The sequence below is a fragment of the Tribolium castaneum genome, chromosome 10 (genome assembly GCF_031307605.1).
Source record: "Tribolium castaneum strain GA2 chromosome 10, icTriCast1.1, whole genome shotgun sequence".
NCBI classification, from domain to species: Eukaryota; Metazoa; Arthropoda; class Insecta; order Coleoptera; family Tenebrionidae; genus Tribolium; species Tribolium castaneum.
This window is the reverse complement of record NC_087403.1, coordinates 4,617,393-4,630,014: the sequence shown is the minus strand read 5'-3', so window position 1 is coordinate 4,630,014 and position 12,622 is coordinate 4,617,393. Positions and strand designations below refer to the sequence as shown.

The window sequence follows — 12,622 nt, the reverse complement described above, 5'->3', positions numbered from 1 at the left end:
TTAATTAGAGTGATGCAAACATAATATTAATTAACAAGAGAGAACTCCTCGACGATTAAATAAACAATTTGAAACTGTGCGTTGTTCAAATATCATTTATTTTAAATTAGTCTGCTTTTTAACTGATACTGGATTTGTTATTTAAATTTCACGTTGTACATGTTTAATGAGGGATTCAATAATGTATTAATAATTTCCAAGTTAACTTATGAGAACTTTCATTACTCACGGACATGAAATCATTCATTTTATATACCGGTTAACGACAAAGTTATCGATTTTAATTGATTACATTTTTCTGTAGAACGGAGTACGAAATAAACGCGTAAATAATTGAGAGCGTCCTAAAATTAGCATAAATAAATTTTTCTTAAGTGTTTAACGAGTTCGGCTATGTTTAAATTTGCTTAAGAATACGCCCTTGAGACTTCAGAATTTAATCAAACATTTAAATTTGAGGTTGAACCCTGGGATACCGCATAGAATCACGGCTCCGGCACGTTTTGTATTTTTAAGATTTCGGCATAAATCCGGTATAAGTCATCGCATTATCAAGTCTAGACGTTAATCCCCAGCGGTTTAAAAGAAAAATACTGTTCTATATTCCTGATTGCGAAAATAAGAGAAATATCTATTTTTAATTCCGCTCGAAATGGAACCTTAAAAATAAATTGTCCCAAAGAGATAATAATAAAAAATACAAGCGATTTCGAACTGAATACCAGGAGGGGAGCAACCGAGATATATTATAGCTCTGTTTGAAAATTGCGAGAAGAAAAAATTACCGACAATATGATGCTCCAGGTAATCCGATTTAAATGTGGCGGAATGTCCACAAATCAAGCAATTAAAATCGAATAAACGCCCGATTCGACAGCCGACAGCGTGGAAAGTGCAATTTTTCGTTAAGAAAGAGGTTGAATTCTCTCCCAGGAACAACGAGAAGGGTCTAATTTAATAGCACCCTAGAACTAATTCTGAAATATAGTGGCGAAAAGTTGGGCGAAGTCCGGCCGGGCGCACACATAAACAGGTGGTCAACCGCAGTGACGAAGTAAAAGGATTTATTTGCCTAAAGAGAGCGGCGCAATTTGCAGCCCTTTTGCAGAATTATAAGTTCGTTAAGTTATAATTTACATTGTGCAGGATCATAGCATGATACGAAAACAGCTCTAATTTACGACTTGTACACTTAATTCGACTTGTATTGTGTTTACATATTTAAAAAGGCGAAAATTATTAATGAAACTCGGGGGAAAAGGCGAAAAGTACGCCGAAAAGGCCGCATGCTCAAGTGCAATAAACTACCGGCGAATCTTTTTTTCAATACGCACTTTTCACAAAAATTACACTCCGCTGACGTCAAGATAAAATTAAACTTAGCCTTAATACATTAATGATGCCGTTTCACTTTTATCTATAGCGTGACAGTACAACTTTGACTAAACTTTGGGAGAATTTATTCCGCTGACGACTCAACTTAAATACGTTCCACGACATGAAGCTGCTCTGGTCAAATTTTCGCCCGGCGCCTCCACCAATTTTAGCAACTATAAAAATTTGCGCCGTACGGCTTGAATGCATTTTACGATTTAACGTTTTAATTGGGCAAAGATTTCGCCCGGCGCATCCACCAATTTTGGTGGTCATAAGTCGGGAATGTAATTTTTTACGGTTCAGGATGAAAAACACTTGGCATTATTTATTCCAGCAATGCTGCTCTAAAATAAGATTTGTAGCTTAGATATATTTTATTCGTCCAGATATAAGTACTCTACATTTTCATAAAAATATACTTTTATCCATTCCTTTTTTACTGCGCTTTCATTTGTAAAATCGAGGTTTGTGACGAAGCTTTCGTACTGTATTAAAGTAAGAAAACGCAGCTTCGATAAAGAATCAGTCTGATTAAATATGTAAATTAGATACAATCGGAATTAAATTTTCAGTGGAAATCTGCATGTGAACGTACGTGAGATCAGACAAATTACGATTTTGCTTTACGAGCGCTATAATAAAATTTCATATCTCTGGAGGCACGTTTATCGCTGTATCAAAAATGGATAGTTTATTTAATTTCTTCCATAAATATATTTTGTTTGAGTAAACAAGCACGAAGTGTCTGCAGCCACAACTCCGATTAAGCTGCGTTGTCAAATACGAAATATTTTGTGGCGCGTATTTCGTTGCATGTATTTGTATGTAAAAACGTCCAGGCGGCCGCAATTAAAATACATTCTTAAGTCTCGATATGTAAAATATGCAAAGTAAATCGTTTTTTCATGATCGAGTAATCAAAAATGGCCCACAATAAAAAATTAAGGCTGGAAGATCGTTGACGCAGAAGTTTAATTTAGTAGGGTCTTATTTGTCGGAACTGCGATCTCTGGAGGAATTCGCACGTCGGAATGGGCCGTGATGGACGTCCGCCCTTCTGCCATCACTTGAGAGGCGCTCGAACAACGACATTGACCAAACGGACCCCAAATGTTCACAAACGACATATAACGAAGGCTGAAGATTTCACAAGGATCGGCTTCAAACTGATTAAAAGGGAAAACTGATTTCATAACCTCACGGTGTTTGCCGAGAGGGTGCAAATTCAAGCGGGTGGGTTTAGTTCGTTTATTTATCGAGAACACGACATCGTGGCGACTTTCTTTTCGTTTTGTGCATAGGAAAATCTACTGTCAAAATTACGAGCAAATAATACGCGAACTAGCGAAGCGAATTCCGATTCCGCAATCAACTGTTCCTTACATTATGAACGCAAACACGAAAAGCAAAAAAAAAGTTAATTATTACAGTTGCAATGATAATGGGTGCGATTTTGTCGTGAGTTGGTGTTTTCCATTAGAAAGAACCTAATTTAAGAATGATGTCTATAAATGATAATGGTGATCCTTTGTGATACGCTGAAAAGGATTCAATTATAAATTTGAGTGTATGTAAATGAGGATAGCCTAACCAGTAGAACGGGCTCCTTACTATTCCCAGTGCCAACAAAGGCTTAATGCTTCCAAATTAGTTCCTATGGCACAGACGCTTTAGTACAAAATGTGGGGAATACAAAGCAGTTTGTAAACAAATATCGCCAAACATCATCAACATTTTTAAAGTGGTTATATATTCGGCTGGCTGTTTAGTTATTTAAATTGATCAGGTCCGCATTACGCTCGAGCAAATTTCGGTTGGAAAGTTAGAACACGATTCATAAAACATTGACTTAGAAATCTGCATAACACCAATACGTGAAGCGCCACCGTTTAAACTTGTTAATTAAAATTTATGGTGCTTCCAGTCACAGTCACTTCGTTTAAAAACATTTTTATTCCATCTTTATTTATTTGCAAACGGCGGTAAGTATACAAACTTCACTTCAATTTATCTTGAATCCAATGTTTGCGGCTGCCACCCACAAACCTTTTCCTAAAACAATTTGTAGCCGAATATTTATTTGTTGTTGAATGATTTCCGTAGGAATTATAGTCGTGATTAAAATAAATATTGCATCCGTTCACAATTATCAATTATGTTGCGTTATTGGATATGTTAAAAGCACAGCGAATGAAATATTGCTAGTATTTGTCAAAACAAACGAACAATATTCTTGCGGGTTATTGGCATAATTGGAAACGACATGTTCCCCTAAATAAACCATATCCATGATGGCGTTTGCTTATCCCGAATTTCCCGTACATTGTCTTGAAACTGATTGAGGTGTCACCTGGGAAACACGACAATTTCCCTTAAACTGTTATTTCAATCAATAACAGATTCGACGACTACAACTAGAGATTTATTATACCCCGCATCCTGTCGCATAAATAACAAAGACGGGCTTAAATATAAACATCGAATTTTTTCGCCCGCAATCTCGCTGCCGAAATCATAATCATTTCCATTTAAATAAATATTAAATTTTAGAAAACTTCGTAATTACTACGAAAGCCACCCCTGAAAACAATTATTCGCTGACACAAGCGACAATTATGCGTTTTCTCTTGTTTATCACATTAAAGAGCAAATTAGAAACTTGGACTGGTTGAGAAAGCGATTTGCATATTTTCCAGCCACACAAAACAAATTGCATTATTCGGAACTTTTATTTTCGGTAATTTCATTAATTCATTGGCAATTTCGAAACGATTCGACGCGAATTAGGCGCGTGAACGCCAATTTGTCTGATATGATTAACAAGTTTCAATTAACGTTCTTAAAAAGCCAATTACTATGATTAACCTGTTAAATAAATTGGAAACTATCGCAGGCTAATTAATTACCATGTTAAATATTTATCGGAGCGAAGTTACGCTTACGCATTGTACACATGTCGGAAGTTCGAAAAACTCGTTAGGTATCCATACGTACTTCGACATCTTTGAACCGTTCTATTATTTAGCCATTACTGTTCACGTAGCGTACACCAAACGCAATCAAATCGTTACGAAACCGCTATTTTGTCTTCTAGCGCTAATCTACTTCCCAGAAATGGCATAAGGGCCCACCTACCGAATAACTCCTAATGCACTACGTTTTAAATTCGGCGTGTTTTACAGTGATGTAAATAATTCGGCCGTTGTTATATTTACGTTTACCATTTCTGGATTATTGATTATATTATTTGCTTTCACGCCATACAACCTTTTTGTTTTATTGACGTGATTGCTACTAAAACGTACTTGCACCGAATTTATGTTTTGCAAGTGGCGTCTCAACAGTTCACAATTTTGGTTTCATTTGTCTTGGGACCTCACCCTTCATCTATCAGTCCAACAAGGCCAGGGACTGATCGATAATTTCATTCAATCGTGATAAAATTGCTGTATTTTTATTCCAGCTATTTATATTTATTGGTGGCCGCACTTGAATGATTTTTTCGTTTAATTCGAAATTCGCGAAATTTGCCATTTGCAAGTTTACAAGTCGTGAGCAATAGTGGGAATGTTCCGTGCAAATGCACCCGTTTAAGTGAAGTGCTGCAATACGTCAGTCCGGAAATCTGTCTCACCGTGCACTAATGGCCTCCAACAACAGATTTCAAAGTGCTGCTAAAGCTATAATAGCCATTAACGTTTTTTAACATATCTATAAATGGGGCACGGATTTTTTGGCTTTTGAATTATTTTTATGTTGCTTTTGCGACGCGTCGTTGAATTAAAAAATACGTGAGTTCGTTTAATTCCCTCCCAAGGGGGCTGAACAAATTGCTTTTATTATAATTGCTTCGGTTAAGAAAGTCGCCAGCAACAAACAGGCTTATTAAAAGTTAAGATTGTGCAAATCTTGTAAATTCAAGTTACTTTTAAATGCACGTAACAATGGTTTTCTGATGTTGACGTTGTGCAAGTGTCAACACAAGTACAATTAAAATCGCGAAAACGCCAGGAAAAAGTTTCACTCTAAGATCCCTCCCGGGCAATTCCCTCGTGGATCATTTTTTCAATTGTTAATGAATGTGAGAAGCATTGTTAATAGGTTTGTGAGTAAAAAGTTCGCGTAAAGGCAATGTTCGTTCGTGTGGTAGGGTGTAACAATGTCAGGTAGGAACAACGGCTATGAATTATTACCTTAATGTCCCTATGTATACAAAAGGCATACAGGGATACGTTTCAAAATGTACAAACGTCGATGAAATGCTGCATTGTAACACTGCTTTTGTTTACACTTCGATCTGATACAACTCTTTATTTACACATCGTTTCTGCGTTTATCACAAAACCCACCTTGATTTGGCACTTTTGTCAAAGCTGAGAAATTACTCGACTGCATTGTGCGCGCACAATTGACCGCATAAACCCAAATTATTTAACGACCGCACGGAAAAATCACTACATTTAACGCAACTTTAATAATAATTTATCACAAATATTATATTAATTTTTTGAGTTTTTGCCGAATAAATACTTAGAAAAGGTAAATTTTTGGTCATTTTCGACCAAATTTGGTGGTGTTCTCGTTCAATTTTAATAAAAACAGGAAGAAAAACTGCCTTATTTAAGATTTTTCTTTTGAAACAGAGAAACGTGACGAGTTTCACGTTCACATTTTTTAAAAAAGAATTGCCCTTATTTATCAAATTTGGCCTTCTTTGGGTCTTTTAATTTTACAGTACAACGGGAGTACATTTACGGGAGCGTTTTAGCTTGCGCCGGAAAATGTGTAATCCTGGCAAATGTTAAAAATAATTTAGCGAAATTTGAGCGTTGAATGTTAAAATATGATTTTAACAGTTGATTTTTAAGTTTTTGCCGTATAAACGCTTGGAAAAGGTAAATTTTTGGTCATTTTCGACCAAATTTGGTGATCTTCTCGTTCAATTTTAATAAAAACAAGAAGAAAAATTGCCTCATTTAAGATTTTTTTATTGAAACAGAGAAACGTAACGAGTTTCAAGTTTACATTTTTTAAACAAGAATTGCTCTTATTTAACAAATTTGGCCTTCTTTGGGTCTTTTAACTTTACAGTACAAAATTTTGAATTCTTCAATAATTTGTTGTTTACTGGAGCGTTTTAGCTTGCGCCGGAAAATGTGTAATCCTGGCAAATGTTAAAAATAATTTAGCGAAATTTGAGCGTTGAATGTTAAAATATGATTTTTAAGTTTTTGCCGAATAAACGCTTAGAAAACGTAAATTTTTGGTCATTTTCGACCAAATTTGGTGATGTTCTCGTTCAATTTTAATAAAAACAGGAAGAAAAACCGCCTCATTTATGATTTTTCTATTGAAACAGAGAAACGTGACAAGTTTCAAGTTCATATTTTTTAAACAAGAATTGCCCTTATTTAACAAATTTGACCTTCTTTGGGTCTTTTAACTTTACAGTACAAAATGTTGAATTCTTCAATAATTTGTTGTTTACGGGAGCGTTTTAGCTTGCGTCGGAAAATGTGTAATCCTGGCAAATGTTAAAAATAATTTAGCGAAATTTGAGCGTTGAATGTTAAAATATGACAGTAATTTCTCTATGTTTCATGTGTTTTCCTGTTCTGGCGCAGAATTTGCAGTGAAAATCAAGCGATAACGCAAGATTTGTTGTACGAGTGTAAGGCTGCACGGAACATATGTAAAATAATGTTGCGAAGCATTTATGCGTTTGCACCGAAGGGGGAAATTGAAAATGTCGGGGAAATCCGATTAATAATAATATCAAGGGGAGGTATCAATTTGTGGGAAAATTAGAGTGTGTGTCCGTTTCTTGTTTCGTCGGGAATTGCAATATAGGCCGAACGTGATCTAATCCGAGTTTTAGTCTTTTTATAGGTATCGTCCTGATTGATTTTACACACCGTCTGGTGAAAGTTTGAGGAATGGAAAATTTGAATCTTGAAATAATGTGGGCCAGGCTTTCCCTCGGCTCGTCACGAAAATAACGAAACAATTGAAAAGAAGATGCGGGAACAACAGGGTCTATTTCGATTTTTTGCGGCGAATAAAAAGGAAAATTATTGCCGTTGTTAGGCGGGTATTATTAAACCGAAATTGATTATATTTCGCGTATCTATAAAAACGCATCGAATACTTTGCAAACAAAACGAAAATATAAATAAGATACGTCAAGTTGTGACGGCGTACTCAAATCCATTTCTGCTAAGGCTGTATTCAAATAAACATTCATCTCGTATGAAATATGACATCGGCGTGTATCCAGTTTAAGGATTTGAATGCTTTTAATAGAATTGCACTTTGGAAATTATTTAACGTTGTAAAGTATTTTTGGCATGTGATCGGAGAGACGGACCATCATGGTACAAACTTTATTATAAAAATCAATAAATTGTCTTTTTCATTTTCTACCAGTGTTTCACCTCCATTTGACAAAAGAGCATTGGCTTCGTAGAAACACTGACACGTTAACGTTTTACTTTAACTCATTTGCGTGCGGCCCGTGTTTGTCTATAGTAACCACTTGAATATCTAAATTTTTAATACAACCATTGTACTGGCGCTTTTATTCTGTCTGCTTAATTGCAACAACTCCCGATCAACACAAAAACATATCGGCACATCACAATTATTCCAACATTATCGTTAAAAACAATCAGTTCTATTGTTCGATACGTAGGTCCGATTTTTATTACCAAACCTTGCCGAAGACCGCAGACTAAATCATGGTTTACAATTCAATTACATCCACTTAATATCGGTGCTGCGCTAACTTGCCGAACTTGAGGTTTCGCCGTAAATGCCGTTTTTGATTGGTAAACACGATACTTTACCGCCTATTAAATTTTTTACGTAATGAAACCTATCGGAAATTCATTAAATTCCTTTGACAACATAATTTTATTAAACACGTTTTCAGTTTACATATTAGGGTCAATAAAGCCAGACCGCTGTTTGACTTATTTTTTATTACTTTATCGATCTTATTGTCGAAATTGCGTTTCTATAAATACAATTTGTTGAATTATTTCGATGGTAATGTTTCAATTTTGGGCTCATTTGTAATTCCTCCACAAAGTACTTCCAGTAAATTATTCGTAGTTAGTGGCGACAAAAGTGCTAATTAATGTTATTGGAAAAATGGTCAAGTAATTAGCGTATTTTATTGGAAAGTCGCTAGCTAGATTGGTTCAATAAAATGCAAGTGTTTTCCGACCAAATATTAATAACGCACTTGCTCGATGTCGTTTAGGTATCGACAATCCATCAATTTTTTCCGGAGCTCGTTTATAAAAATTAGGTTGTTAAGTAACGTTTCGTAAACAATTTCAAAATTTCAATCAATCTCTCTTTCAATCTTGGACGCACCGAAACACCTTCATTACGCCCGACTTTCGGCAAAAGTTGCAATGTTTTAACCCCGTATTGTTGACACATTTTAACTGCGAAGGGAATTAAGTCCAGACACTACCAAAATGGGGATAAAAAAAATAAGAGCAACATAAAAAAATTAAAACTAGTGAAAATCAAGATTTTACAAAGGAAAATAAATTAAGAAGAATAAGAAAACTGGACCCTAGACACAAAAGCGGCTATGAGACTAAGAAATTTATCAAGGAACGGCCGAAAACGGCCGAATTGTATCGGAGATGGTGGCGGATGTGGTCTTGAGTGTTGTTTTGTTGGGCGTTTAGAGGCCCGCGAAATAAATTAGATAAAAAATTGAAAAGCGCGAGTAAAGTGAAAGAAATCTATAGTTGTAAAACAAATCTTGTGCCGGGATAAAAGAGGGAAACAGAACCGCGAGCTGTTTAAATAAAAGATGCACTGTCCTAAATTCCCAAAGCCTTTCCGCAAAGCAGGATCGTATGTTAAGTGTGGCAGAGGGCGGTGGGGAGGGTGACATCCTAGTGGTAAACGACAGGCTAGCTGGGGTTCTCGGGAGACCCCTAGGTCTGTCGTCGTCAGCTTGAGCAAACATGTCCCACGTATCTGCAATGCGAGATACAACAATGGAGGCAAATGAGTCAACAGTATACATTATTTATGGTACGGCCCGAAGCAGGGCTATCACGACGCGTCAACCCATATGAACGACCATTGCTAATTATTTGGTCGCATAAATCTAAACGAGCCATCCAACTTCATTTTTCGCCCTCTGCACCTCAAATATTTATCGCATTCTATATTGCACGACGACTATTCAAAAAGAACCATTCAAAGTAAAGCGACTCTTTGCATTCAAGTGGAAAAATAAACCATACTCAGGAGTCGCGAACAGAATAAAACGTTTTAATCACAACTCGAAAACCAACTCTTCCCTGCCATATTGTATTAGTTTAATTTATGTGGTTGGCTTTTCGCGAAAAATAACACAACTTTGTATTCACAAATGCACTACGACAACTATCGCTCCTATGTTACAAACTTTACCGATATACCGAACACAAAACTCTTAACTTGAAACTTTTACATGCATTAAACTCTAAGGATGTTGCAAGTCCAACTTTTACTACGCTGGAGGACAAATAACGCTCACTATTCCAACAGCAATACATTCCGGACCAACACTGCAAATAATTCAGTTTTTCCCGGAGTGGGAATTAATTAATCAAATTTTCCCACAAACTGGAACACTTTCTCTTCTTCGATAATGTATGCAGATCGCTTAACCCAAGACATTTTTATAATTACTGTATTTCAAAAACGAATAAAAATATCGTTTAGACCGAAGTATGTTTTGAAATACGTCATTTCTACTCACTGCGTTCAATCCGGCTTTTGTTTTTTGTCTTTATTTTATTACAGGTTTATTAATATAATAATAATAATAATAATAATAATAATAATAATAATAATAATAATAATAATAATAATAATAATATTTATTTTATTTTCAACAGGTGAAACACCCAATTACAGAAAATAAACTTAAACTTAATGATCGTGCTGCAAGCAAAAACTAATAATTTAAATAAACTAAAACAAACTAATAATAATACTATAATAATAAATTAAGAAACAAGAACTAAAATTAAATTTTACCTAGCCACTAAAGTAACTAATTATATGATTTTTAATGTAATTAAATGAATGAAAATGAATATCACAACTACTGCTAATTTTGTTAAAATTACTACACATTACATATAAAGGTGATTTTAATAGAACATTCGTATTACAACTGCAACTGTAAAAAGTCATGGGATGCCGTGAGTTAATTCTAGGAACCAGGAAAATTATCTTATTAACAAGAGCAATACAGTCAATCTTGTTGTTTAGTAATTTATTTAAAAATGCAATACTTGAGATAATTCTCCTAACTTCTAAAGAATTGATATTAAATGTCCTTAAAAGCACTAGTTGGTCACATCCCCTATCGGGGTAAATTTTAAATTTTAACTTTTAAAAAAAGTCTCTTACTCTAAGAGATAACTCAAATAATTAGAAATTACATACTTTTATTATTTGGACACCCCATAACATAAAATTGAACTTAACTATTTTAGATCTACATCAGTCTAACACACAAAATATTGTGCCGTTTGTAAAACAGTTAACAATAAATATTTTCAAGAAGTAATTTTTTTATTTTACACACCGGAATAAAACATTCCAAGGTGTTTCATATGGTCGTGACAGAAATTGTTTTAAGGAAACATTGTTGTGGTAAAAAGTGGCGAAAAAAGTGAGTTATGTGTGGGATGAAATTAGCAATAAGCACTTTCGCGTGGTAGTTACAAGGAAGTCAACGACGTGCTCTTTAAACAATTTACGTCAACTACTTGCGCCCCCAAAATACGAGCCAAAACGATTTTTGATACGATCGAAATTTATGTCAGTCGGCGCTGAATTATTCCGGAAAACGATTTTCTCTAAATCTACCATAAAATATACCTGCCGGTACACGTTATACACACACGCTTTTGTAGCGTAGCCTAATCTCTACCATAATAAGCCATGTCATATTTATGAGCAACATTTCAAATTCAGTACGCATACATTATAATAGCGTTAGCCCAAATTGCATCCTAAGTCGGTTAAAAATCGCTCAGATATCACTTTAATTAAGACGTATTTGCCAATGTTACGGTAATTAGCAAGACATGCCCCAATATACCGAAGTAATTAGAGTCAGCTGGCGGTGTGCTAGTCGCGTGATCCGTGAAATGTGCACCCTGATCAACACTGCACCACTTTTGCAAACGTTCGTTCTGGTAATGAACAGAAATATGATCGTTATATGCATATCTACCAGACCCGTTTCCGATCTAATCCTCGCCACGACCCAACATTTATCACACATAAATCCCGGCATTACTTGCACAACAATGCAACCACCCTGCTTAATTGTTTCGTTCCCAACAAAATCACTAATAGTCAAAAATAGCCGGAGCGGCAGCGGAAGTCCCACCAAGGGTACAATTACGCCATACGTCGACAATTTACTCCTCAATAATTCACCGCGAAATGATCGGTGTGGAGACCGACAGGCGAGTTCGGAGACGTGGTGCTAACTTACCGGTGAGCATCAGAAGAGCGAAGAAAACGAGTCGTCCACTCGGGGGCGACATGGGGCGGCAGTTGCATTGGCACAATCCACTGACCGGACACAGAGCCACTGCGGCACAAGCTGGGTTACCGACCACAAGTCATACGAAAAGTCCGGACTCCGGCCGTCACCACTCGACACTTCGGCAGACAGGCGGCAATTGCAATGCGGTGGCGGCGGATCGCGTGGCGGTGGCGTGGAGAACGTGAGTCGCGCGCCACCGCCAGTCACCACTAGCTGGTCCGACGAATTTTTCGAAAACTTCTATCTTGGAAAGGGCTCCACTGGGTTTGACACTATCGTGCCATTCTAACAAACGACAACTAAAACAATACGAAGTTTTATCAACAAAAAAGATAAAACGCTCATTCCGCGCGACTGAAGTGTGCAAGCGAGGCACAAAGGCCGCTTTGCAGCGAAAAATACTCACACACATAAATAATAATAATGAATAGACGCAAGGAACCAATTTAAGTATTTCACTTAAGTGAAAAATGTGTCTCAGGCCGATTAGAAAACCGAGCTTAAGCTCAATACAATTATCGGTTTGTAATAGTTTCAGCTGTATCTATGGCTATAAATTAATTCGGGGAGGATCTGTACACCAATATTCATGAATCCGTTGCGGCAATTAAGCAGCAAAGCCAAGGAAACAGCGAACAAATGTCAACTGATACTAGC

At 36.2% G+C, this 12,622-nt stretch overlaps 1 protein-coding gene across 1 annotated transcript in view; it reads right to left on the bottom strand.

The window, feature by feature from the left end:
- The window catches only part of Gfrl (Glial cell line-derived neurotrophic family receptor-like), a 70,425-nt gene extending 58,190 nt beyond the window's left edge, over positions 1–12,235 (bottom strand). Inside the window, exon 1 of the mRNA XM_008202400.3 lies at positions 11,912–12,235. Within this exon, the coding sequence (XP_008200622.1) occupies positions 11,912–11,963 (52 nt within the window). The 5' untranslated portion in view covers positions 11,964–12,235. The remainder of the gene's footprint in view (positions 1–11,911) is intronic.
- Between the last annotated feature and the right edge of the window lie 387 nt (positions 12,236–12,622).